General features: G+C 42.2%; 1 protein-coding gene across 5 annotated transcripts in view; it reads right to left on the bottom strand.

Annotated features, from left to right (window-relative positions):
• MOCOS (molybdenum cofactor sulfurase) overlaps positions 1 to 22,736 on the bottom strand; it is an 85,671-nt gene that overhangs the window by 27,004 nt on the left and 35,931 nt on the right. For 3 of the 5 annotated variants that reach the window (XM_071208643.1, XM_004464518.5, XM_071208644.1), the window contains 7 exons: positions 19,914 to 20,076; positions 18,449 to 18,527; positions 15,880 to 16,004; positions 13,460 to 13,565; positions 10,971 to 11,109; positions 8,472 to 8,576; positions 697 to 2,840 (listed from right to left, as the gene is read on the bottom strand). In XM_071208643.1, coding sequence (XP_071064744.1) covers positions 2,733 to 2,840; positions 8,472 to 8,576; positions 10,971 to 11,109; positions 13,460 to 13,565; positions 15,880 to 16,004; positions 18,449 to 18,527; positions 19,914 to 20,076 — 825 coding nt within the window. In that variant the 3' untranslated portion in view covers positions 697 to 2,732. Of the gene's footprint in view, positions 1 to 696; positions 2,841 to 8,471; positions 8,577 to 10,970; positions 11,110 to 13,459; positions 13,566 to 15,879; positions 16,005 to 18,448; positions 18,528 to 19,913; positions 20,077 to 22,736 lie in introns of those variants that run through there. The other 2 variants (XM_071208641.1, XM_071208642.1) reach the window with 1 other exon arrangement.

Raw genomic sequence — 22,736 nt, 5'->3', positions numbered from 1 at the left:
TTTGCATTTGCCTCTGTCAAGCACTTTTGTGCACTACACCAAATTTCTATCACTTTTTATCAGTTTTTTCAGTTTGAGGTTTCCTAGTCCATTTAATAGTGTAATATTCAAACCCCAACTTCACATAACAATTCTGAGAGTTTCCCCCACCCCCACCTCCACCACAGCCCTGGCCAAGACAGATAAATTTCATTGAATAAATAAATACACATTGAACAAAATGAATGGATGGATGGCTCCTTCTTTACCAACGGAAGAATATTTTCTAGTCTATCCTTTTACTGAAGGTTTTAGTCCTTCCAGGATCCTGAGTCATAGCGGTGGAGGAGGGAAGGTATATGTCTGAACTTCTACTTGTCCCCATTCTTCAAATGGCAACTAAGAACTAAGCCTTTTCATTACCAAAATCAGAAAATGCCCCAAGACAACTAACAACTCTCTGCTCTGGTTTTTACCTTTCTCTTCATTTCTGGTGTCTGAGGATGACCCCATCTTTCCTAAAAGCTAAACTCTGCATTTGAGATGGTCTTTGTTATATTTTTTTCCTGCATTTCTAGATGTTTGGTAAAAAGAGGATTTTCAGATCTTATCCACTTTAATACCAAGAATGGAAGTTTCATTGCATTCTCTCTATGAAGAAAACTTCCTTTCAGATCTGAATACCATGGAATAATTTCATTGCCATGAACAAACATATTTGTTTTTTTGTTTTTTTGTTTTTTTAAATATATTCTTATTTATTTTTAAAAGATACACAGATTACATAAAATGTTAAATAAAAATATATAGGAGATTCCCATAGGTCCCATTCCCCATACCTCCCACTTTTCCCACATTAACAACTTCTTTCATTCAGTGTGGTACATTCATTGCATTGATGAACACATTTTGGAGCATTGTCACACAGCATGGATTATAGTTTACATTGTAGTTTACACTCTCACTCCATTCTGTAGGTTATGGCAGGATATATAATGTCCTGTATCTGTCTTTGCAATGTCATTCAGGACAATTCCAAGTCCCAAAAATGCCCCCATATTATACCTCGTATTTGTTTTTAACTTCTGGAAATTGTAAACTAGGTAATTGTACATTTTCCTCTCTTAAAGCCACCAGGAACCTCAGATCCAAATTTTAGGCTCAATTCTGACAAAAATTACCAGAATGCTATCATATGACCCCACTTCATTTATTTTATATGAATTTTTAATAAACTGTTCAAAGCAATAAAATCCCCACCAACCCTCATTTATCTCCTTTCGCTGAACTTTGGAAGCACCGAGTCAGAGGCACATTTCTTATGCTGGATACTGCTTACTGACTGAGAGTGCTAGAGCCAGGTTCCATCTCAACAACCCTTGAGAACAAAGACCTCATCCTTCAAATCCCACATAGTGCCAGGAACAGCCCAAAGTTCTACAAATAGGATAAGGAAACAAACTGACTCCTAATCCCAAATGCTTTGAACAGATCAGGCAAAGAAGCCTGAGCCTGAGGCACTCAACATGAACAGGAGAGAGACACAGTGAACCAGCTTTAGGAAGATGATGTGGGGCAGTGGCACACAGGGGGTTGGAGAAGGGAAGACAAACGCAACAATTCAGAAGGTGTTGAAGGCCTGGTCAAGGACCTGGGGTTTATACATGGATACCATGCTTGAGAAAGACATAGGCAAAGTGGATGTGGGAGTCGACGGGTTCTGTGTTGTTCCAGATGACATGGCCAGGACCCATGGCTGGAAGTCATGGAGAGGCCCACACAAGCTCAACAGAGAGGAACTTCTCACTACTCAGTGGAATGGCTATCTTAATTGAAGAGTGAGCTTTCAATCACTGGGCATATTCAACTGGAGGCCTGAGAAGCACTGGTCAGAGGTGGTACAGATGTGGGTACCACGTTCCCAGAGTTCCTCTTGATGGAGGTTTAGACGTTCTCAGGTGCCTGGACCAGCACCATCCCACGGGATATGGAGTGGAGGACAACTTCTCACACAAGCACCCCATCATTGAGTGCAACTGCAGGCTTCTGAGTAATCCTCAGTGTCAACTAAAAGGGGGAGATGGATGGTGGCCAGAGATGGGAATTAGGAGAAAGGGGGTTGCCAGGCTATGCCTTTGCTCGGAACAAATATCCTGGGATGAATCTCTCCTGAAGGAACAAGGCCACAGGTCACTCTCTGGACCTCGAGCATAAACCCACCTCTATCATGCACATGGGAAAAGAGGGCACATTCACATACCCTCAAGGTCAGTGGGCACAGAACACCTTCGGTAGAAAGGGGTTGAAAAGAGCCTAGAAAGTCCTTTTAAAAAATAACAATGTAGGAACACTGCAAAGTAGGGACCTAGATAGGTTAAATATCCCCAGAGAGCTTCCTAAAAAATTTCATCTGACTGAAACCAGACACATTTCATATGCAAGTGGGGGAGTCGTGGGTGCAGGCTCAGCTTTCTTGCCAAGTCTGTTTGGTGGAAAACACAGAGGCCTCTGACGTGCTCTCCTGACCTCAGTCTGTGCAACACAGGCAGTGAGACGTTAAGAGGAAAAAGGAAGCAGGTGAGAGCCACTCTCTACCTCCAAAGGAAAAGAACTGTCCTGATTCAAAAGAGTAAGAATTTATAAACCAAATCTCATCTTAGAATAGTGGAGAGAGTTGTGAAAGAGAAATTTGAATACATGCTCAAAAATTTTTTTAGGAGATAATACCCTGAAGTTTCTTGGAAGCAGGTAAATCATTCTACATTCTCTTTCAACAGAGGGAGCACCTGAGAGCCTACACACAGGAAACGTGGAGAAGATAAATCCAAGGCTGTATGCATCAGGTACACACCAAAGTTCACCTGTGAACAAAACAACAGCAGTTTTAAAGGCTAGATTATTTAAGCAGTTAAAATAATTTTGTAAATCATAATGTTCAATAACATAAAGTCAATCTTTAAAGACATGTACTGGGCCTTGCTACATCCCTATTACACAGTAGAAGGCAGCAGGAAAGGAGGAGAGAGTACTAATTTCAGACCCATTTTAAGGTGTCCTTTCCTCAAAGTCACCCTGCTGGACACATGGTTTTTAATGTCCCTCCACATACCCTGAGCTTCCTGCATGAGGGCCTTCTTCCTGCATCCAGCCTCTGACCACCTCTGACCACCGCCAGGCCCACTTCTGCTCTATTCCCTGACATAAAAGAGGTTTTGTGAAGATAACCACAAAACTCTACACTGTCCATGTGAATATGTGATACAAGTAAGGGTCTCCAAATTCTCCAGAATAAAGATGGAAGGTCCAAAATGAAGAATTAAGTAAGTCAACTCAAGGTTTGTTATAAAAGCAAATGAGTCAGCAAAGGACGCTTAGGAAGATGTGCCCCAGATCTGTTAATTCCTGGGAAAATGTCTGTTGGACACGCCCATTTTCCAGGCCCTGGGTTAGGGCTGGGACATAACGGTGGAAAGCACAGTCTCTGCCCTCAAGAGCTCCATCTGTGGTAAGAAAGAACAACCCCCCTCTCTCTTTCCCAAGGAGCCTAGAAGAAATATACACAGTAGGGGTGTAAATTCTTTAACAGGGGCTATAAAAAGTAAGACAAATTCATTTTTCCCACATTTAAGGAAAGAAGAAATTGGGCTGTTAAGTGGAGAACCAGTGGGAATAATCACCCTTTCTCTAAATAGGTCTTGTTTAATGGGTTTATATCCTTAAAGACCCTGTTTTAATTTACATTGGGCTGAATTAGCTATTTTAACTGAGGAATGGCAGGGTGGGAAGGTCTGCTGGGTCCCATTTAGTCAAGCCAACTCCTAACTGCTGAATATGTAATTCAATTTGTTACTCATTGGATCAGAGCATCTATGGCCACTTAGGGATAATTCAGGGCAATAAGTGTATGACCATGGATTTGGGCAAGGTAGTAGTTCCAATGGTTAAGTGAGGACACCTATCTGACCTCTATTTTATGTTCAGCAACTGCCCACCCCCAAGAGTATAGGGGTTAGCGTGTTTAAATTTAGTGGGATCCCCAGGCGTTACTATAATTTAGCCCCAGTATTGATTAAGGCCATGAAGGTTTGCAAATTGGGGCATTTCTGCAGGTGTTAAATTTAATTCAGAACCTATGCTGAAAAGGTAAAAAGCCAATTAGGGGAAGAGGATGTGGCTCCAGCAATTGCGCTCCTGTCTACCATATAGGAGGTCCAGGGTTTGATACCCAGGGCCTCCTGATGAAGGCAAGCTGGCCCATGTGGTGAGCTGGCCCTTGCAGAGTGCTGGCCCACATGGAAGGCTGCCCTGCACAGGAGTGCTGGCCTGTGTAGAAAGCTGGCACAGCAAGATGACACAACAAAAAGAGACACAGAAGAGAGATAATAAGAGATGCAGCAGCCAGGGAGCAGAGGTGGCACAAGAGAGTAATCACCTCTCTCCCACTCTGGAAGGTCTCAGAACCAGTTCCCAGAGACTCCTAATGAGAATACAAGCAGACACAGAAGAACACATAGCAAATGGACACAAAGAGCATACAATGGAGGGAGGTGGTAGGGGAATAAATAAATGAAAAATCTAAAAAAAAAAAAAAAAAAGCCAATTAGTATCCTTTACCTTTTTGCTGTATAAATTCTTTAAGTAAATTTTAGGTCTCCAACTGGCAAAAAAAATTTTTTTTAAGTAAGGCAAAAGGAGTGGCCATAGACAGCAGGGATTTTTGTCACTTTAGCAGCAGGGGGAGTCCCCAAAGACTGGGCAAAGGCCCAAGAGCAGGGGCTGCCTCCAGGAGGCTGGCAGACAGAGAGGGGAGAATAGAGGGTTAAAAAGTGGGCCTGCCTATGTGGTGTTTTTCTATCACCTCAAAGCAAGGAAACCATATCAGTTCAAAAACAGAATCCTAGAACTTGAAGCCCAAAGGGAACAGTGTCTATCTAGAGCTATTCCTATCTCAGAGTATGTAACAGAGAAAACAGCCCATGCCATAGCTGCAGGAGCCTCAGAAGCAGAAAGGGGCCAGCCAGTCTGGGCCAAAGCACCAGCCACGCAGCAGAGAGGAGCCGTAACACAGGGGAACCTAATTTAGCTGCTATTAGTCAGGGTCACCGTTGTGCTTCCATCCTTTCTGACCTTGTGTTTTGACTTCTGGGACTCCAGCCTAAGAAAATAATCCTTAGTACAATAAATACCATGAAGTTCATTGTAGCATTATTTAACATGACTTAAAAATTAAAACAATAGGGGAAGGCTTTGGTAAATTATGGTATGTAGTCTATACAGACTGTCATGGCATTTAAACAATGTAATGAAGACCCAATATTACATATATGGAAATGACAATGATATATTAAATGAAAAGCATGGTACAAAAATATTTTTAGAATACAATTATAACTATATAAAATATGCATAGTAAAGGAACTGGAGGGAAATTTAGCATAACTAAATATGTTTTATTCATATTTGTATCTTTGGCAGTCAACATACTGCCTTCCTGTAGGAATTCAATAATGTTAAATGGATGAATGAAGAACAAATGAATGATAAGCCATTATACATTTTGTCAAAACCTATAAATCATGTGGTGCAAAGCATAAAACATAATATAAACTATAGACCACACTTACTAGCAATGCTTCAACATGTGTTCACCAACTATAACAAATGTACCACACTAATGAAGGATGTTATTAATGGAGAAGAGTGTGAGAGGGGAGGGGATGGGGTATATGGGAATCCTCTGTGTTTTCTATGTTACATTTATGTAATCTAAAACTTCTTTAAAAATAAAAAAAAAGAATGTGTTAAAATTATAGAATTTAGATTTTTCTTCTCTATTCTTCAACATTTATCATTAAACTTTAAAACTTTTATTAAAAGTTTTTAAATTTTTATTTAAAAATCTCTTTTTAAAACTATATCTGCAACCTAGCACAGCGGCCGGGACCAGGGGCATGGAGTGAGCATGCCTGGGTTCGTCTTGGGCCAGCCACCTGCTGACCACGTGGGCTGGGCTGAGTTCTCCTCTCCCTCCATCTGTAAAATGAGGCGACAACAGCACCTACCTCCTAAGGCTGCTGAGAGGATTAAGTGACTAGTGAGCCCTCAGAACCAGGCCTGGCACATGACAAGCCCTTGATAAACCTTAGCTAATATTCTAGCTAATAATTCTTCTATACTGGAGAGGAAATGCAAGGCTGAATCTGCATTCTCCCTAGGAAGAGACTGGGTCCTCTCCTTACTTTTGTGTCAGGGGATGCTCTTTTGAACTGGAGGGGAGATGGGACTCGTCTTAGATACCCAAGAGGGAATGTAGGCACCCAGGGAGCGGGGCAGGAGGCTGCCTGGGGACCCCCCTCACTACACACACCTCTGCACACTGTGCCTCCAGGCTGCCTGGCCTCTGGGTACCAGGGCCTGAGGCCACCTCCCTTGCATTTCTCATTGCTGAGCTGGATCTCTCCAGCTGACGTGCCCCTCCTGCTGCTGGCATGGTGCTGCCCCCAGCCCAAGGGCCCCCTTCTTTGCTGCTGCCTGTGGGATGACTGGATGCTGACAGTCACTCTGCCCACTGAGGCCATGCCCAGGACACCAACCCCTAGAGCCCCTCCAGCTGGAAGGTGGAGACAGATGAGTCCTTCCCCTCCAGTCCCCAACGTACTAGAATAAACTAAATCCCTGCTGAGTAATTTGGCTTATAAAGCAGTGCAGGTTTGCAGTTTCCTTCATCTCTCTCTGAAGCTACTTTACTGAGACATGACTAACCCTTAATCTTCTTCTGAAGGGAAAATATCAAACCTGGTAAGACTGCTGGGATTTATTTTACTTCCTTATTATTTATACTTCCAATTCATTTCAAAAAGATTTGGGTCAATATAGCTTATGCAAAGACATAAAGCTGGGAAATGGATGTGGCTCAAGCAATTGGGCTCCCGTCTACCATATAGGAGATCCAGGGTTCGAAGCCCAGGGCCTCCTGGTGAGGGCAAGCTGACCCATGTGGCGAGCTGGCCCATGCGGAGTGCTGCCCCATGTGGGAGTGTCAGCCCCACACGGGAGTGCCAGCCCCGCGCAGGAGTGCTACCCTGCATGGGAATGTCGCCTTGCATGGGAGTGCTGCCCTCTGCAGGAGTGCCGGCTGACACAGAGAGCTGGTGCAGCAAGATGACACAGCAAGAGACATAGAGGAGTGAAAATAAGAGACATAGCCGACCAAAGAGCTGAGGTGGCACAAGAGAATGATCACCTCTCTCCCACTCCAGGAGGTTCCAAGATCAGTTTCCAGAGCCCCCTAATGAGAACACAAGCAGACACAGAAGAACACACACTGAATGGACACAGAGAGCAGACAATAGGGGTGAAGGGAAGAGAAATAAATAAATCATTAAAATAAAAAAGACATAAAGCTATGGAATTTCATGACTTACTAGGTCTTATGGTAACGTACACCAAGTTCATTTCTTAAGATTTGTGCACGTATGTGTGAAGAATACATGGGAACTGTACTATCTTTGTAACTTTTCTGTAAGTCTAAAATTATTCCAAAATTCAAAATTATGGACAAAAAAAGATTTGTGCATGTGAGAATTACAGTGACGATGAGAAATGCTATTTATATGCACCCTAGTATTTGTGCTCACGCACCCCGTTTCCCGGGAGTCTGGATGGGCAGGGTCCAGGCCCCTACTCAGCTGAGCAGATGGACACGTTGGCCTAACACTCAAGTACAACACCGCTAAGACCACAGGACGCTTATGAAAATCAAATACGGTGAAAAAAAACCTGGTTTAAGGAAAACGATGCAGAACATTCTCCCAGGAATTACAACTTATATTAGAAATAGAAGAATGTTTGCATTATTCCTCTTAATATTCAAGACTTATTCCACACAGCCTGACTGCTTACTTGGCTTGATGGAATTCTTTGCCAATCAAAAGTCCTAACAGTGTAAGCCTCTCTTCCTAACTGGTCTCTTCCTAACTCTTCTTAACTGGTCAACATGTAACAAGTTCAGTTTTTATAATCTGGAATTCATAACAACATTTAAACATTTTAACCCTCAAGAAGATGACTTGTGGGCTTAGTATAAATAAATGTCCTTGATCTTTCTATGCAGTTACTCTGTTCACCATTAGGCATTTTATTCTTTGTAAGATTTCTGCAGTCAATAAGAATATGATTGAAACAACAGAATTATTTTAATTTTACTTATTTACTTTTTTATTACTTATATTCCATATCTCTTCAAAAGAGATTTGAGAACAAAAAAGTACATGTAATAAAACAAACAAACAGCAAACTCAAGAACTGAAAAGGAAAGAAAAATAAAATGGTGCCACGGGTAAGGTCAGAACCTTAAGGGGAGCCCATCAGCTTCAGAATTTACAGCAAAGTCTCCCTTCTACAAAACATTCAGAACTATTATGAATGTAGTTCTGCATGGATAATACACCAGCATCTTAAAACAGCATGTCCTCTTTTGCAGTCATACTTACCTTTCTCTCTCTACTCTCAGAGAGTTTTTGGAAAACATCTTGATTTCGTTGCCCAGTTTGTTGGTCAATGCAAATCATCTGGCACCTGTGACAAGGCCCCAAAACCTGGTATGTGAGAAGGGAAAAGACAGAGTTGCCTTGAAACCAACCAGACCCTTGCACTTTGTAGGGAAGATTTTAGATCCAGGACGGATAAGGCCATCCATCCTGTCCATTTCAGACCTGCAAAAAATGCTCAATATTACACCCTATGGGAAGCAAATGTGTCTCAACTGATAGAGCATCTGCCTAACATATAGGAGGTCCAGGGTTCAATACCCAGGGCCTCCTGGCTCATGTGATGAGCTGGCCCATTCGCAGTGCTGATGCGCGCAGGGAGTGCTGTGCCACGCAGGGATATCCCCCGCATAGGGGAACCCCATGCACAAGGAGTACGCCCCGTAAGGAGAGCTGTCCCACATGAAAAAAGTGCAGCCTGCCCAGGAGTGGCGCCACACACACAGAGAGCTGACGCAGCAAGATGACGCAACAAAAAGAGACACAGATTCCCAGTGCCACTGATAAGGATAGAAGCGGTCACAGAAGAACACACGGCGAATGGACACAGAGCAGACAACTGGGGGGAGGGGGAAGGGGAGAGAAATAAATGAAAAATAAATCCTTAAAAAAAAAAACAATTTCAGTATTAAAAAAAAGAGAACTACAAGTGTTGGAGAGGATATAGAGAGATAGGAACACTTCTTCACTATTGGTGGGAATGCAGAATGGTACAACCATTGTGGAGGTCTGTTTAGCAGCTCGTAAAAGAAGTTGAATATAGATTTGCCATGTGACCCGGCAATACCACTACTGGGTATATACCCAGAAGAACTGAGAGCAGTGACACAAATGGACATCTGCACACTGATGTTCATAGCGACATTATTCACGATTGCCAAAGGTGTCCATCAATTGATGAATGGTTAAACAAACTGTGGTCTATTCACAGGATGGGATATTATGCAGCTGTAAAGAAATGAAGTCTTAAAACATATGACAACATGGATGAACCTGGAGGACATTATGTTGCGCAAAGCAAGTCAGACATAAAAGGACAAATACTGTATGATTGCATTACTATGAACCAAATATATTGTGTAACATATTGTATGATTCAAAAAAATGTATATGTATCCAATAAATTTAAATGAGAAATGTATGTTTTCAACTATTTTCTTTTTAGTTTTTAATTACATTTTCAATTATTAAATGTACAAAATAAAGTTAATTTTTAAAAAAGGAACTTTGGGAGTTAAACAAATAAATAAGATCTTTGGGGCATTTTATTGTGCCTTGCAATTTATCCAAACTACCTTCCCCAAAGCATCTAAATTATTCTATATTTAAGTTATTGTTTGTTATTTTTCTGCATATAATGGTGTTCCTTTTAAGTTCAGAGCCTAACGTCAACTCCATTATTGTCAGTTTATATCACTGGCAAAACACACCACCATTATTAAATAATTGCACTCCCCACTGCAGAACTGAGTACATTCTCTACAGATGCTCCAATCTTCTGTCCCTGTCTTTTCCTCATATTTCCTGTCCATTCATTCCCTCAACAATGACTTAGTGAGCATCAGCTCTGCACCAGGGATATTCTGGCCCTTAGATCTAGAGCAGAAAACAAAACAGACTTGGTCCCCACCCTCACGTGCTCTGAGGGAATAAGCAGGCACCATGCAGAGTCTGACTGTGCAGCAGGTCAAGAACAGCCTTTCCACCGAGGCGATATGTGAGCTGAGCCCCTGGAGCATCTGCAGGGAGGATGTGCCAGGCAGAAGGGACAGCAAGTCAAAGATGCTGAGGCAGGAAGTTTGGCTTAAAGGATGGAGATAAGGTCAATATGACAGAGAAAAGAGGAGAGGGTGATGAGCTAAGAAAGTTTGGTAGGGTCGGGTCTCCTGGGACCTCGTAGGCCTGCATAGGGAGCAGAAATTTTAGTCTAAGACCTTCTCACCTTTCTCACATCTTTAAAGCCCAAAGCAAAGGTTTTGGAGCCCAGGGCCTGGAGAGAGAGGACATCGTGGTGGCTTTGCCTCTGACTGCAAGTTCCTCCTTGCTGGCAGCAAGGGTCAGAGTGTGAGGAGATGGAGCAGCAATGGGCCCTGAGGGTCTGGCAGGCTTGGGGGTCCTGCCTCCATGAGTTCTAGGCTGCGAAAAAGTAGCAATTTTCAGAGGATGAAGTTCTCGTAGACACAAGCATTGCATGAAATGGAGATTAAGCCTAGACACAACGATGCAGTAGAGGCAGCACAGAGTCCTATGATCATGTTTGGGGCACATTCTCAGTGCCCACATGGAATGGTGATGGATCCATCCAAGGGGAGTTCCAGAAGCAGATGGCACACATCTTCCTGCCAAGTTTTTGTAAGAATCAGAGATGGGGGAGAGGCCTGGGATTAAGGTTGATCTTCATTGACAACCTGGGACAGGTAAAAAGAACTCCCTGGAACTTACCTGGAAATGCAAGGAACCAATTGAAATCTCATCCCAATTCTCTTCTTCAAAAGGCCTTGTGCCATTAGTAATAATATTGGCTCGGAAACGTGAAATGAGATCTCTCATTGGGAATAATTCCTCCTTTCCATTCTCATTGCTGTTTAAGACATACCAAAGAGGGAGAGGGCAGAGAATAATTGCACTGCTGTAATCATTCAACCTGTTTGCCACACCACATAATGCCTGACTTCATCAATGCTATCTGGCCTGAGATCTGGATGATCAGAAAAAAATTTGACCTTACACAAGGCTAAGGTCAAGGGACACTAATCTGTTAAGCAGACAATGGATCGCCTCCTCCTGTGATAAGGTCCCATCTCCAGGGAGAGGACCACAAGAGGCTATGAAAATGTGAGTAGAACTTAGCTGGAAACCAGGTGAACAGGGATCAAGTGAGCTAAATTATGAGAAAATACCAATTCTCTAAGGTGGATCAGGGCAAGGCATTTAAAGAGCTGTCAACAGGCTTAATTATGAAGGACCTAAAGAGCACCAAGAGCTCAATCTTTTTGGATATTAAATGGTAGGAGGTTAATATTTATTTGCTAACTTCACTGCTGCTTGCAGTTTTAACTAGCATATACTATTTTTGTAATTCTTAATTTAAATGTTTGTTTACTAGTTTGAGGTTCTGCAAAATGGCTCTCTGCACCTCCATGCATCCCCCCAAGAGGAACTCATCGAAAACGTCTTAAAACTTCTCCAATAAAAGAGGCCAGCCACACTGCATAATCTCATTTTATTAATTTCAAAACAGGTGAAACTATTCATGGTAAAAAGAAGTCAGAATAATGGTGACCTTCAGTGAGATTGACTAAGGGGACACAAGGGAGGTGTCCGGGGTACTGAAAATATTCTCTACTTGACCTAAGTAGTGATTATGAGCATACACGTGTCTGGAAAAATTCATGGAGCTGGTACTTAATTTTTGCACTTTGTTGTACTTGAGTAGTTGGAGGAAAAACCCTTAAGCAAGAGGGGAATTTTCCCTGGAGACAGAACTGAAAGGCTCTAGTGGTGGGGGGAAAGGGGTTACAAGGCTATATCCCAAACCCATTCAGACGGAGCATGTAAAGGTGCAAGATGGCCAAGTGGAGCTTTGCCAGTCACTACGGGCAAGTCTCACGACCTTTGAAGACTACGGTTCCCTCTTCTAGTTCTAAATCCTTTGTCTCTAGATTTACTCCCTAGTTCGTGAACTTTTCCTTTGTGCTTTGTAAGAGGGGAAGTTTGTAAACAAAAACTATTGTGGTCATTATGTGCAAGACAGAGTTGCTCAAAGTGACAGAGAAACACCCACCTGGGGTCCCCAGGGCCCCTCGCCATGTCCTAGCTACGGGGCTCTGTCCCTCCTACCAGGGCCATCTACCCTGCCCCTGCTCTGAACCAGCTAGTGGGAAATGTGGTCCCCTCCTGGTAGGAGCCAGGATTGCAACACGCCTGTCTCCATCTCCTATCTTCCCACAAGAATCCTAGAAACCTGCAGACCTGCTCCTCCAGGGTCCCTCAGTGCTGGTCAAGAGTGCCAAAGAGGCAGCGAGGTGGGTCTCACAACAGAATGCTGCTGTATGGACTTGCCAAGGATTATATACTGGAATTACTATAACGAGCCCATCTTTGTAGAGGATGAGGAGAGACGATCATTTTTAAGCTATATTTTCATCTATTTGTGAGTGTGCACACACGTGCACAGGACCCCTGGCTCACAGTGCTGGCAGGTGTGTGCACGCTCTTCCCTGGCCTGGGGAGCAGCACTGGGCTAAGAATGCCACGGCTCTGGCTAACAAGTGGGTGAGTTGTCCTAATTGCCTGGCTGCCTCCGGACTTCCGTTTCCTCTATAGTATAGTGAGGGGTTGGACCAACCAAGACCCTTTATAGAGCTGACCTCCTAATAAGGGAGAGCCCTGGGCAGGAAGTGAGGAGGCAGGGCTGCTAGTTCGATCTGAAGGTACACCTGGCAAATAAATAATACCTGCAATTACAATTTTTAAAGCTTTCATAACCACTCTTATTCAGCATTCAGAAGGACCCTGTGAAGTAGGGCTGGGCTCCTGGAGGACATGCGACAGAGCAATGGTGAGCAACGAAATTGGGTCAAGTTCCTCACATTTTAACTAAAGCAAATGCTAAGGTATGGAATGATGAAAAAAAAAAAAAAAAGAGAGAGAGGTAGGAGTTCTCCACAAAGCATCTTCAGGGTATCAAGAATGATCCTTGGAAGAGAAAATAAAACCCTCAAAAAGATTCATGGAAGCCGGCCTGAAGGGATTTGTGAGTTGCCTGGGCCTCAGTTTCTCATCTGTAAATGAAGAGTTTGTAGCCAGTGACTCTTGGATCTTTTCCAGCCCTAGGTACTCTAGTTTTAAAGTGGTCCCGAAGTGAGTACAATCACTCCCAGGGGCGAGTGGTTTTACCTGTCTTCTATTCCAGAGGTAAGAGATCTCACCTGGTGCTTAATTGCTGCTGAAGTTGCAAAACACTGGATCTGTTTATCAGCAGATACTGTGCTTCATTCACCAGAGAAAGGATGGCCGTTGAACCAGAAGACTGATCTAAGAAATGACCAAGCATTAAAAGAAGAGCTGCTTTTGTGGAATGCAAATGCATCTTGTTTCCACTGACTTACATTTTTAAAAGGTAGGGACTTAGCAAGGGAAAATAGTATTGGTCTGGCAATAATAAAAATGTTCTATGCATGGTTCAAACCTCTCAAAAACAGAAAGGAAAATGAGTTCCTAGAATACTCTGTTTAAAACAATCTTAAAAAATAACAATAATGAAACGCTGAGTTGAAATGCAGCCAGCCAAGAAGATTTGGAGGCAGTACTTGGAGGAGGAGAGATGCAACTGCCAGGTGGACACAGGTGGCCCTTCCCCAAGAGAGGGCAAGGAAGAGGGGCCGTGATGAAGGTACACAGATCACAAGAAAGAGCTTAAGAGTCTAGTCTGTGAAAAGATGTGTGTCCTTGGGCAAGTGCAAGATAGTAACTTTAGCAATCAATAATACAAGTTTTTAAAGGACTGGAAGGAAAAAAAATTATTGGAAGAAGCTACCAAGTGGCAGTCAGAACTGCAGGTAGCTTCCATCTCCTGTTCAATGAGATGCCATTGCTATCGTTGGCCAAGCTGTGTTAGAAAGGGTAGGTCAGGACAGGACCCAGTGAGCAGTCTTCAGACCAGAGTTGGTGGACTTTGGAGTCCAGGAGAATGGATCCTTAGGAGATCATGTTCCAGATCCTCCACATCCACAGTCCTCTACGCTAAAATGGCTTCAGCCAGTGAAGGGAGCTGAGTCCCAGCTCCACCCACCAAGACCCTTCTCCTACTTCACAGAGGAAGGTCCCACCTCTCCTGGGGGTAGAAAATCTTCAGGATGGAGAACTAAAGGCCCATTTAAAACCCTGGGGTCTGTGCTGAGAAAGTAAGACTCTGAAGCTCGGGTAAAGGAGACTCCTGCAGGTCAGGTGGCTTCTTTGCTATCCACAAAACTGCAGAGCCTAATTAAGCTGTCAAGTGACAGATGATTACAAGTCATCTTAGTGTTAGCTCATAAGGATGGTTTGAGTGACAGCACGTCCTCAATGATGGTGGGTTAACCAAACTCCTTCCATTCCCAGCTCTTTATTTACATAAACAGGGTTTCTCAGAAGAGACCGATGCTGAGCAATAGTTCATTCTGGCCACTGGGAGAGTCAATCACGAATATGGGAACTAATCAGGAAGAGTACTGCCCATCTCATTAAGAGATTCATTTTCAACACTATTTTCTCACATTTAATAATTATTTTTTTAAATGTACAATATGTCTATGTTGCATTGATCAATTACATACTAGTAAAAATTACAACTCAGTTCAGAAGAAATTTCCTAACATACTCCTATGATCACAGTAAACTTTAAAAACTTGCTTTTTGTACTTTATATTATTATTTAAAGGAATACTAATATTCTCTTCATCTCCACCCTTTGTTTTCTCCAGGGTAAATACTTCCAAGCCAGTCTCTCTGGGAACCAGTCAGCAGGCCAGGTCATCCCTGGGCAAATTGGTCATGTAGCAATGACTCATTCACTCATTCCTCTAATATTTATGGAACAATAGCTACATGCCAGGTGCACTCACTAGGGTTGCAGCAACGGACAAATCCCTGTCCTCACAGAGCTTACAATCTAGTAGCTAGAAGACAGAACATGAGCAAAATAAATGAGTAAAAGGATATGGTCTGTAGGTTGTGAAATGAGGCACACAGTAACATAAAATGAAGAAGGGAGCTGGGGCATGTTTGGTTGGGGTTGCAGTTCTAAAGAGAATAGTCAGGCAAGGCTTCCCTGGAACTGTGGCTTGTGAGTGGACACCTGCAAACATAGTACCGTTACCTTGCAAAGTACTATCTTCTCTACTGTATCATTTCATCCTAACAACAACACAGCTAAAGAAGGTGAGGCACCATGAGATTCAAGGACTCGCCAAGGTCACTACACTATTTGGTGATAGAGCCAAGACTAGAGACCCAGATTTCCTTATTTGCAGTTTGATCGGACGACACAGCAAGCTACCAATGTCTTTATTTAATAAGCCTGAATTGTGACTCTAAGCATGCAGGACCGAGGTTGAGCACTTGAACAGAGGTGAAGTCACTGGTTGAAGCTCTCTCGGTCTCTGCGAGGTTATCCAGACAACCCCACGTCCTGCTGACCTTGCGGTCACTGCAGCACTTCCCGCCTAAGGCTGACCAGTACCCTCTCTACATGAGCAAGTTTCTCTGGAAATCTGTAAATCTATTTCGTGGCTCTTCGATACATGTTTTTGACCTACACAAAATTAAGCTCAGGTTCCTGTCCCCTTAGAACCAACCCAAAATGTGATACCTTTTCCATGTTTCTTCTTTGCGTTTCTTTGAAAGTCTGAACTTTGTTTGATCAAATGACACTGACGGCCAAAAAACTCTGACAACCAGCTTGAAATTTTTTCTCCACAATCATAAGTATTTACCCTGGAGAAAACAAAGGGTGGAGATGGAGAGAATATTAGTATTTCTTTAAATAATAATATAAGGTTAAATAATAATATAAGGTACAAAAAGCAAGATGATAAAATAAAATTATATCGTATGAGCCCACAGGGAGGATGCCTAAAGTGACAGGTACATTTAGGAAGCCCCAGGGAGGTTTCCAAACCACAGGGAGACCTGCAGCTGGGGTTTGCATGAGGCTTTCACACCTGATAAAAATTCCCCTTGAAAGACCTTGTTTATATTAAGCATAGTCACTGAGAACCATAAAGCTTAAAATTTGAAGCTGTACAAAGCAATACTTTGCTTTAAAAAGCCTTAAACTTGGACAAATGTCCTGGTTTTTCCTATGGTCCTGACTGTAACATTTTCTCTCCCTGCCAGACCATGTGAACTGGCACTGTGCCGACAAATTACAGCTAGAAGTGTGTTTATTGATCTGGTTTTTAAAATCTGCAATCCTGCAGAATATTTTAAAGTGCACATCACCAGAATTTATAATGCAGATTGCTAATATCATACCTTAGGACTGCAATATAGCTATTTTTTTCTTAATTTTTACTGGGAAAAATAGTTGCCTTCCTGCCTGGAAAGGGAATGAAAGCATGAAACCTCATTTTGTCACACACTCCTGTGCTTTGAGAGATTGCTTCAAAGTCTGTTTTCATTATCTTGAATACTCAATGGTTCCAAGCATGAATAAATACAACCTCTAGGTACTTGAAAGCTTTATTAGCCAGAAAAGATGCATCACATATGCAGCTAAGGGCATTTTATAACCAGGGATGAGCTTGATAAATAATTGCAAGTACTCCTCAATGTCTATATTTCTTTCTATCTGAAGATTTGCTATGTGATGTACAAAAATGTCACCCAAAATTCATTACCCTAATTATAAGTGAATGTTGAAATTGGCAAAAAAAAAAAAAATTTAAATTGACTCAGGTGCCAGCAAGGTGTGGAGTGTGCTCAACTGTTTGGTCTCCGGGATGGCGTCCGGCACCCATGATGTTTAACTGTGCACAGTCGTCACCTTCGCACCCTTCCCTGAGGGTAGAGACCCTCATGGGTCCCAGGGTGATCTCTCTACCTGGCACCAGAAGACACTAACAACTTAGGTCCAATTACATGTGATTTTAGTTTTGAACACATTATTTCATGACTTATACATATGAACATACATATTTCATGATAGTATATGTTCATGGCACTGCAGAAGGAAATGTTATCTGATTAGATACTGTACACTAACACCATCTCTTGAGTACAAACATACCCACTAATGAGTTATATGGTTAATTGTCTTCATATTTGGGGAAGGAAATTGGTTGGGGTATCAGATAGAGTGGGAACCCATTAGATAGGTTCACACCATTGGAACACTTCCTAGTCCACAAGTTTCGGGGCACAGATTAGATTTCAATAACAAGGGATGCAGGCATTGGATATATTCAATGAATGGACTTACCATAAATGAGCATTTACAATTAAGAAATAAAATAGAAATGCTATTATATTCAACTCCTCTTTCTGTATTTCCTTGAACTTAGCAGATGATTAATCATAAACAACTCGAAATTAAGTAATAGTTCAAACTACATGGAATACAACTTATAAGCTATCACCTGAAAATTACACTTCAGAAGCCTGAGGGACATCTTGACACCCCTTACCCTCATCTCCCACACCCAATCCATCAGTTAGTTCAGATGATTCCACTTCAGAATACAGATCTTGCACCTGCCTGATGTTCTCTCTGACCCTGGTCCAAGTCCCCACCATGTCTCACCTGCATTACTAAGACAGGCATTTAGCTGCCCTTCCCACTTGCGTCCTTACCCCTTCCAACTACTCTACCTTCCCCACTCAGTCTTCGAAAACTCTGTCAGGTGTCCTCACCACTTGTACTACATCCACCTCATCTGAGCTACCATCCTGCATCCAGGGCCATCCTCCCTATTTCAGCTTGTTCTCCACACCGTATACCACAGCCCAAGGCTGCTCTACAGTGAGCAACACAAAGTTCTGCTCTCTTGAAGTTGCCATTCCGGAGAGAGGAACAGAAAATAAACATAAAGACATGACAGGAGAAGAATACAGCAGGGCAACCAGACAGGGAGGGACTGATTTCTGTGGGTGGTCAGGTGGCCCTCTGAGAAGGGGGCTTTTGAGCAGAGACCTGACAGAGATGAGGGAGTGAACTCTGTGAAGGTATCGCTAGGGGAGGAGCATCCCAGACAGAGGAGAGCTCAAATGCAAAGACCTGAGGTGGAAGCATGCTTTGTGGGCTTGAAGAACACCAGGGAGCTGGCATGGTTGGAGTGTTGTGAGCAAGTGGAAAGCGGATCTCATGAGGCATTGCTCTCTCTCCTTCTGTGCCACCACTGCAGACGGATCAGAGATCTTCACCTGCGTCAGAGTCTCACCTGTCGGCACAGACCTTGCTTTGGCAAATCTGAGCCTGTTCACTGTTATCCTCAAGAGGCACCTCTATAGACTCCATCCCTAATGAACAAAGGTTAGAAACAAATTTATCATCGTGCAAAAATAGTAACTATGTACATTAAAGCCCATTATCATGAAATATATAAGAATTTTAATGACACTGGCATTTGGTTAAATTGAATAAGTGGCTGACTCTTAGGAATCTTCATAATAAGAGGTTCTCTTCATCATTACCAGTACCACCAATGGCACGTGCATTTAGCAGATTTTTCATGGAAGATTCTGCACTGAGGCAGTCATATTCCTTCCCAGAATATATATAAGGAACTCTTACAACTCAACAACAAAAAGACATATAACCCATTTAATAATGGGCAAAGAACCGGAATAAATATTTTTCCATAAAAGGTACACAAATGGCAACTAAACACATGAGGAAGTGCTCAACATCATTAATCATGGGTTAAAATGGTAAAGCTGCTTAGAAAACAGTCTGGCAGTTTCTTATAATGCTAAACATACAGTTACCATACGACCCAGTAATTCCACTCCTAGATACATACTCAAGTGTAATGCTGTTGGTTCATGGACAAATAAACCACTGTCACTGAATAGAACATCTTAAGCCAAGAAATACAATTATGAATATACAGAAATGTGATATATCACAAGAGTACATTTTCCCAAGAGGGAAAATGGACTAGTTCATAAATGGTAGTGAGGAGAAAGTAGGAGGAGTGAGGCTGGCAAGGGGTATGCAGGCAGTTTCAGTGATGACTGTAGTATTTTTCTTTCTTAGAACAAGGAGAAGAGAAAGGAGAAGGTAGAGGAGGAGGAAGAGGAAAAGAAGGAGGCAGAGGAAAAGGAGAAGAATCATTATCCTCCTCCTCATCTTCTGAAGCAAATGTGGCCAAATGTTAACATTTACGAAAACTGGATCGTGTTCTTGAGTGTTCATTATATTATAGTCGATGTTTGTGTTGTCCAACATGCCACATGTGACTATTTAAATTAAGTTAAATTTAAATTCAGTTCCAATGTCCCATTTTAAGGGTTCAATAGCCTCAAGTAGCTGGTGGCTACCCAAATGTAGAGTGCAGAAACAGAATATTTCCATCATCACAGAAAGTTCTATTGGACAAAGCTCATTTATGGTTTTGTATATGTTAGTTCACTGTAAAATCAACAAAGAAGAGTTAAAGCTTGTAGTTCATATTACGATGAGGGAAGGAAATAAAAGAATGCAAGTGAAAAAATGCATCATATAATTCTAAAATTTTTACAACTTTATTTTCTTGCTTGACTGTCAGATCTTTAACCCTCCCCCAACATTTCCCCCAATTTTTGTGTGGTTATAATCCTGCTCAATCACTGTTTGGAAAAAAATTACCAAAATATCAGCCATTCTTGACAGCTGCTTTGTGACTATGAACCCACTTTTCACACCTGGGGCTTTGATGACCATGATTCTTTGCTGCAGGTCAATGAATGGCTGGATCAGGCAGAGCCGGGGCTCCTGCTTCTGACTCAGGCAAATACCATTTTGATTCACAACCATCCAGCACCTGTCGTACAGAAGTCCTTGATTTCCTAGAGGCCACCTGGTCACCTAAACAAAAAGGGAGGTGTATTTTAGTCCAAGGATCCTCAATAATGACTTCACATTATTGTGCAGTGATTGCACATGTGCAGAAGGACTTCCTGAGTTCAACACATACTTTTTTTTTTGATTTGCAGTATCTTTTTATTCTTCATTTTAATTTTTAAAATTTTTATTATATTTTTATAAAGAAGGTTTAGATTACATTAGAAATATAGGAGTTTCCTTTATACCCCTGCCTGTTTCCCTTCCCACACTTTCCCCCATTAACAACATCCTTCATTAGTGTGATATATTTATTATAATTGATGAACACATATTGAAGCATTGCTACTAACCATGGACTAGAGTTTACTTTTTTTTTAAAGAACTTTTCTTTTAAGATTTCTTTATTTATTCTTCCCACTCCCTGCTGTCTGCTTTCTGTGTCCATTCAGTGTGTGTCCTGTGTCTGCTTGTCTTTTTTTTAGGCAGCACCGAGAACCAAACCTTGGACCTTCCAGAGCGGGAGAGAGGCACTCATTCTCTTGCACCACCTTAGCTCCCTGGTCTGCTGTGTCTCTTATTGTCTTTCCTTTGTGTCTCTTTTTGTTGTGTCATCTTGCTGCACTAACTCTCCACGTGGGCCAGCACTCCATGCAGGCCAGCACTCCTACTGGGGGCAGCACTCTTGCGTGGGGCATTTCTCCACTCGGGCCAGCTCACCACACATGCCAGCTTGCCTACACCAGGAGGCCCCAGGAATTGAACCCTAGTCCTCCTATATGGTAGATGGGAGCCCAATCACTTGAGCTACATCTGCTTCCTAGAGTTTACATTTTGGTTTACACTTTGCAACACACATTTTTATAGGTTTGGAAAAAATGTATAATGGTCTATATTGGTCATGCATGTCATGCAGGACAATTGCAATGCCCCAAAACACCCCATGTTATACCTATTCTTCCCTCTCCTTACACTCAGAACCTCAGGAGTTCACTGCCTTTATATCAATGATACAAGCTCTTCCATTGCTATAATAATAATAAGTCTACTTTAGTCCATAATTGCACTGTTCATTCCTCAATCTTGAGGGTTTTGGGACAATGATGCCCACTGTTTCTGATAGAGAGGGGACTTAGATCCCATGGGGCAAATGGATGGAACTGTCTTGCCTACAGTTGTAGATGGTGCAAAATGTAAACCATAATGTAAACCATTGACCATAGTTAGTAGCAATGCTTCAATATTTGAAAAAGAAAAAAGAAAAAAAAGAAAAAGCAATTGTAACAAATACACCATATACCTTTAAAATGTTATTAATAAGGGAGAGGAGGAGAGAGGGAAAGGGTTGGATATATGGGGATCCCCTATATTTTCTGTGACTTTTCTGTATCCTAAAACTTCTTTGAAGATAAAGTGGGGGGGGGGAAAGACACTGGGGGAACATACAAAAGAAATTGTTACTGTACATAGGAAAAAAACCAGATCTTATGGTGATGAAAGACACAATGAGAAAATTATTATTTTATTTATTATTATTATTTTACTTTATTATATTTTTATTTTTTTCACTTTGTTTTGGGGGAGGTTTTGGATTGCAGAAGGGTCACACTATGGCAGGGGAAGATCACTGGTGTTAGGTGTCAGTGATGGGGGGAGTGTGGGGAGGGGTGCACCTGAGGCATGCCTCTGTGGCATATGAATATGTTCAAGTGGTCATCAGGCATTGTCTCAGTGGGTGGAGACCCACAAAATCACAGAAAGAATAATGAATTTCCATTCTGAGAAGTCCTGCTATATGTTCTAATGGAGTGGCAAGAATCCCCTGAGTATGTGAGCAGTGCCTAGTGAAGGCAGACAGACCACTATGGCTGGCCCTTAATATTGATGGTTGTACTTAAGAACCTTGTTCTTCTGAAATTGAAACTTAGCCTAGTATTATATATTACCTAAGAGTTACCTCTTGAAAACCTCCTTGTTGCTCAAATGTGACCTCTCTATAAGCCAAACTTAGCATACAAACTTACTACCTTCCCACAGCATGAGACATGACTCCCAGGGATAAGCCTCTCTGGCACTGAGGGATTATTACCAAGCACCAAGTAGTGATGCTTTGGAAAAAGACCTTGACCAAAAGGGGGAACTATTAAATACAAATGTTTTCTTATGGCTAAGAGATTTTAAAGTGAGTCACAAGGCATTCCAGAGGTACACTTACACATGTCTCAGCAGACTCTCATTAACTGCCACAGTAAACAATGCCTCAAAGAGCAGGGCTCCCGGGGGCTCTAGAGACATTTAGACACTTTAGGCAGGACAGACAATCTCAGGAATTCAGCATATACTTTTAAAGAAAGAAAAGAGAAGTAAAATGGGACAATGGGGATGAAAAGGTGTGTGAGCTGGGTATCTTCCATTTGCTCTCCAGATCTACTGCTCACCCTTTTCCACTTCAATCTGTCTTTTAAATAGGTAATGCATGTGCATGGTATAACTAGTCACATTTCCAGTGCTTAATAGCCACATGTGGCTGGTGGCCACCCAAGCTATGTATCAAAGTAAAAAGTGAATCACCACCCTACCCATTCCCCAGGACCCTTCTCACAAGTGTCCATCACTACTGCTTCTTGCAGATTCTTCCACAGTAGTGGATGCCTATCCAGCCTATCCTTTTACTGTAGACATAC

Source organism: Dasypus novemcinctus, chromosome 16 (genome assembly GCF_030445035.2).
Source record: "Dasypus novemcinctus isolate mDasNov1 chromosome 16, mDasNov1.1.hap2, whole genome shotgun sequence".
Classification (NCBI taxonomy): domain Eukaryota; kingdom Metazoa; phylum Chordata; class Mammalia; order Cingulata; family Dasypodidae; genus Dasypus; species Dasypus novemcinctus.
The sequence above is the reverse complement of the archived record's forward strand: the minus strand, read 5'-3'. Positions and strand labels throughout refer to the sequence as shown.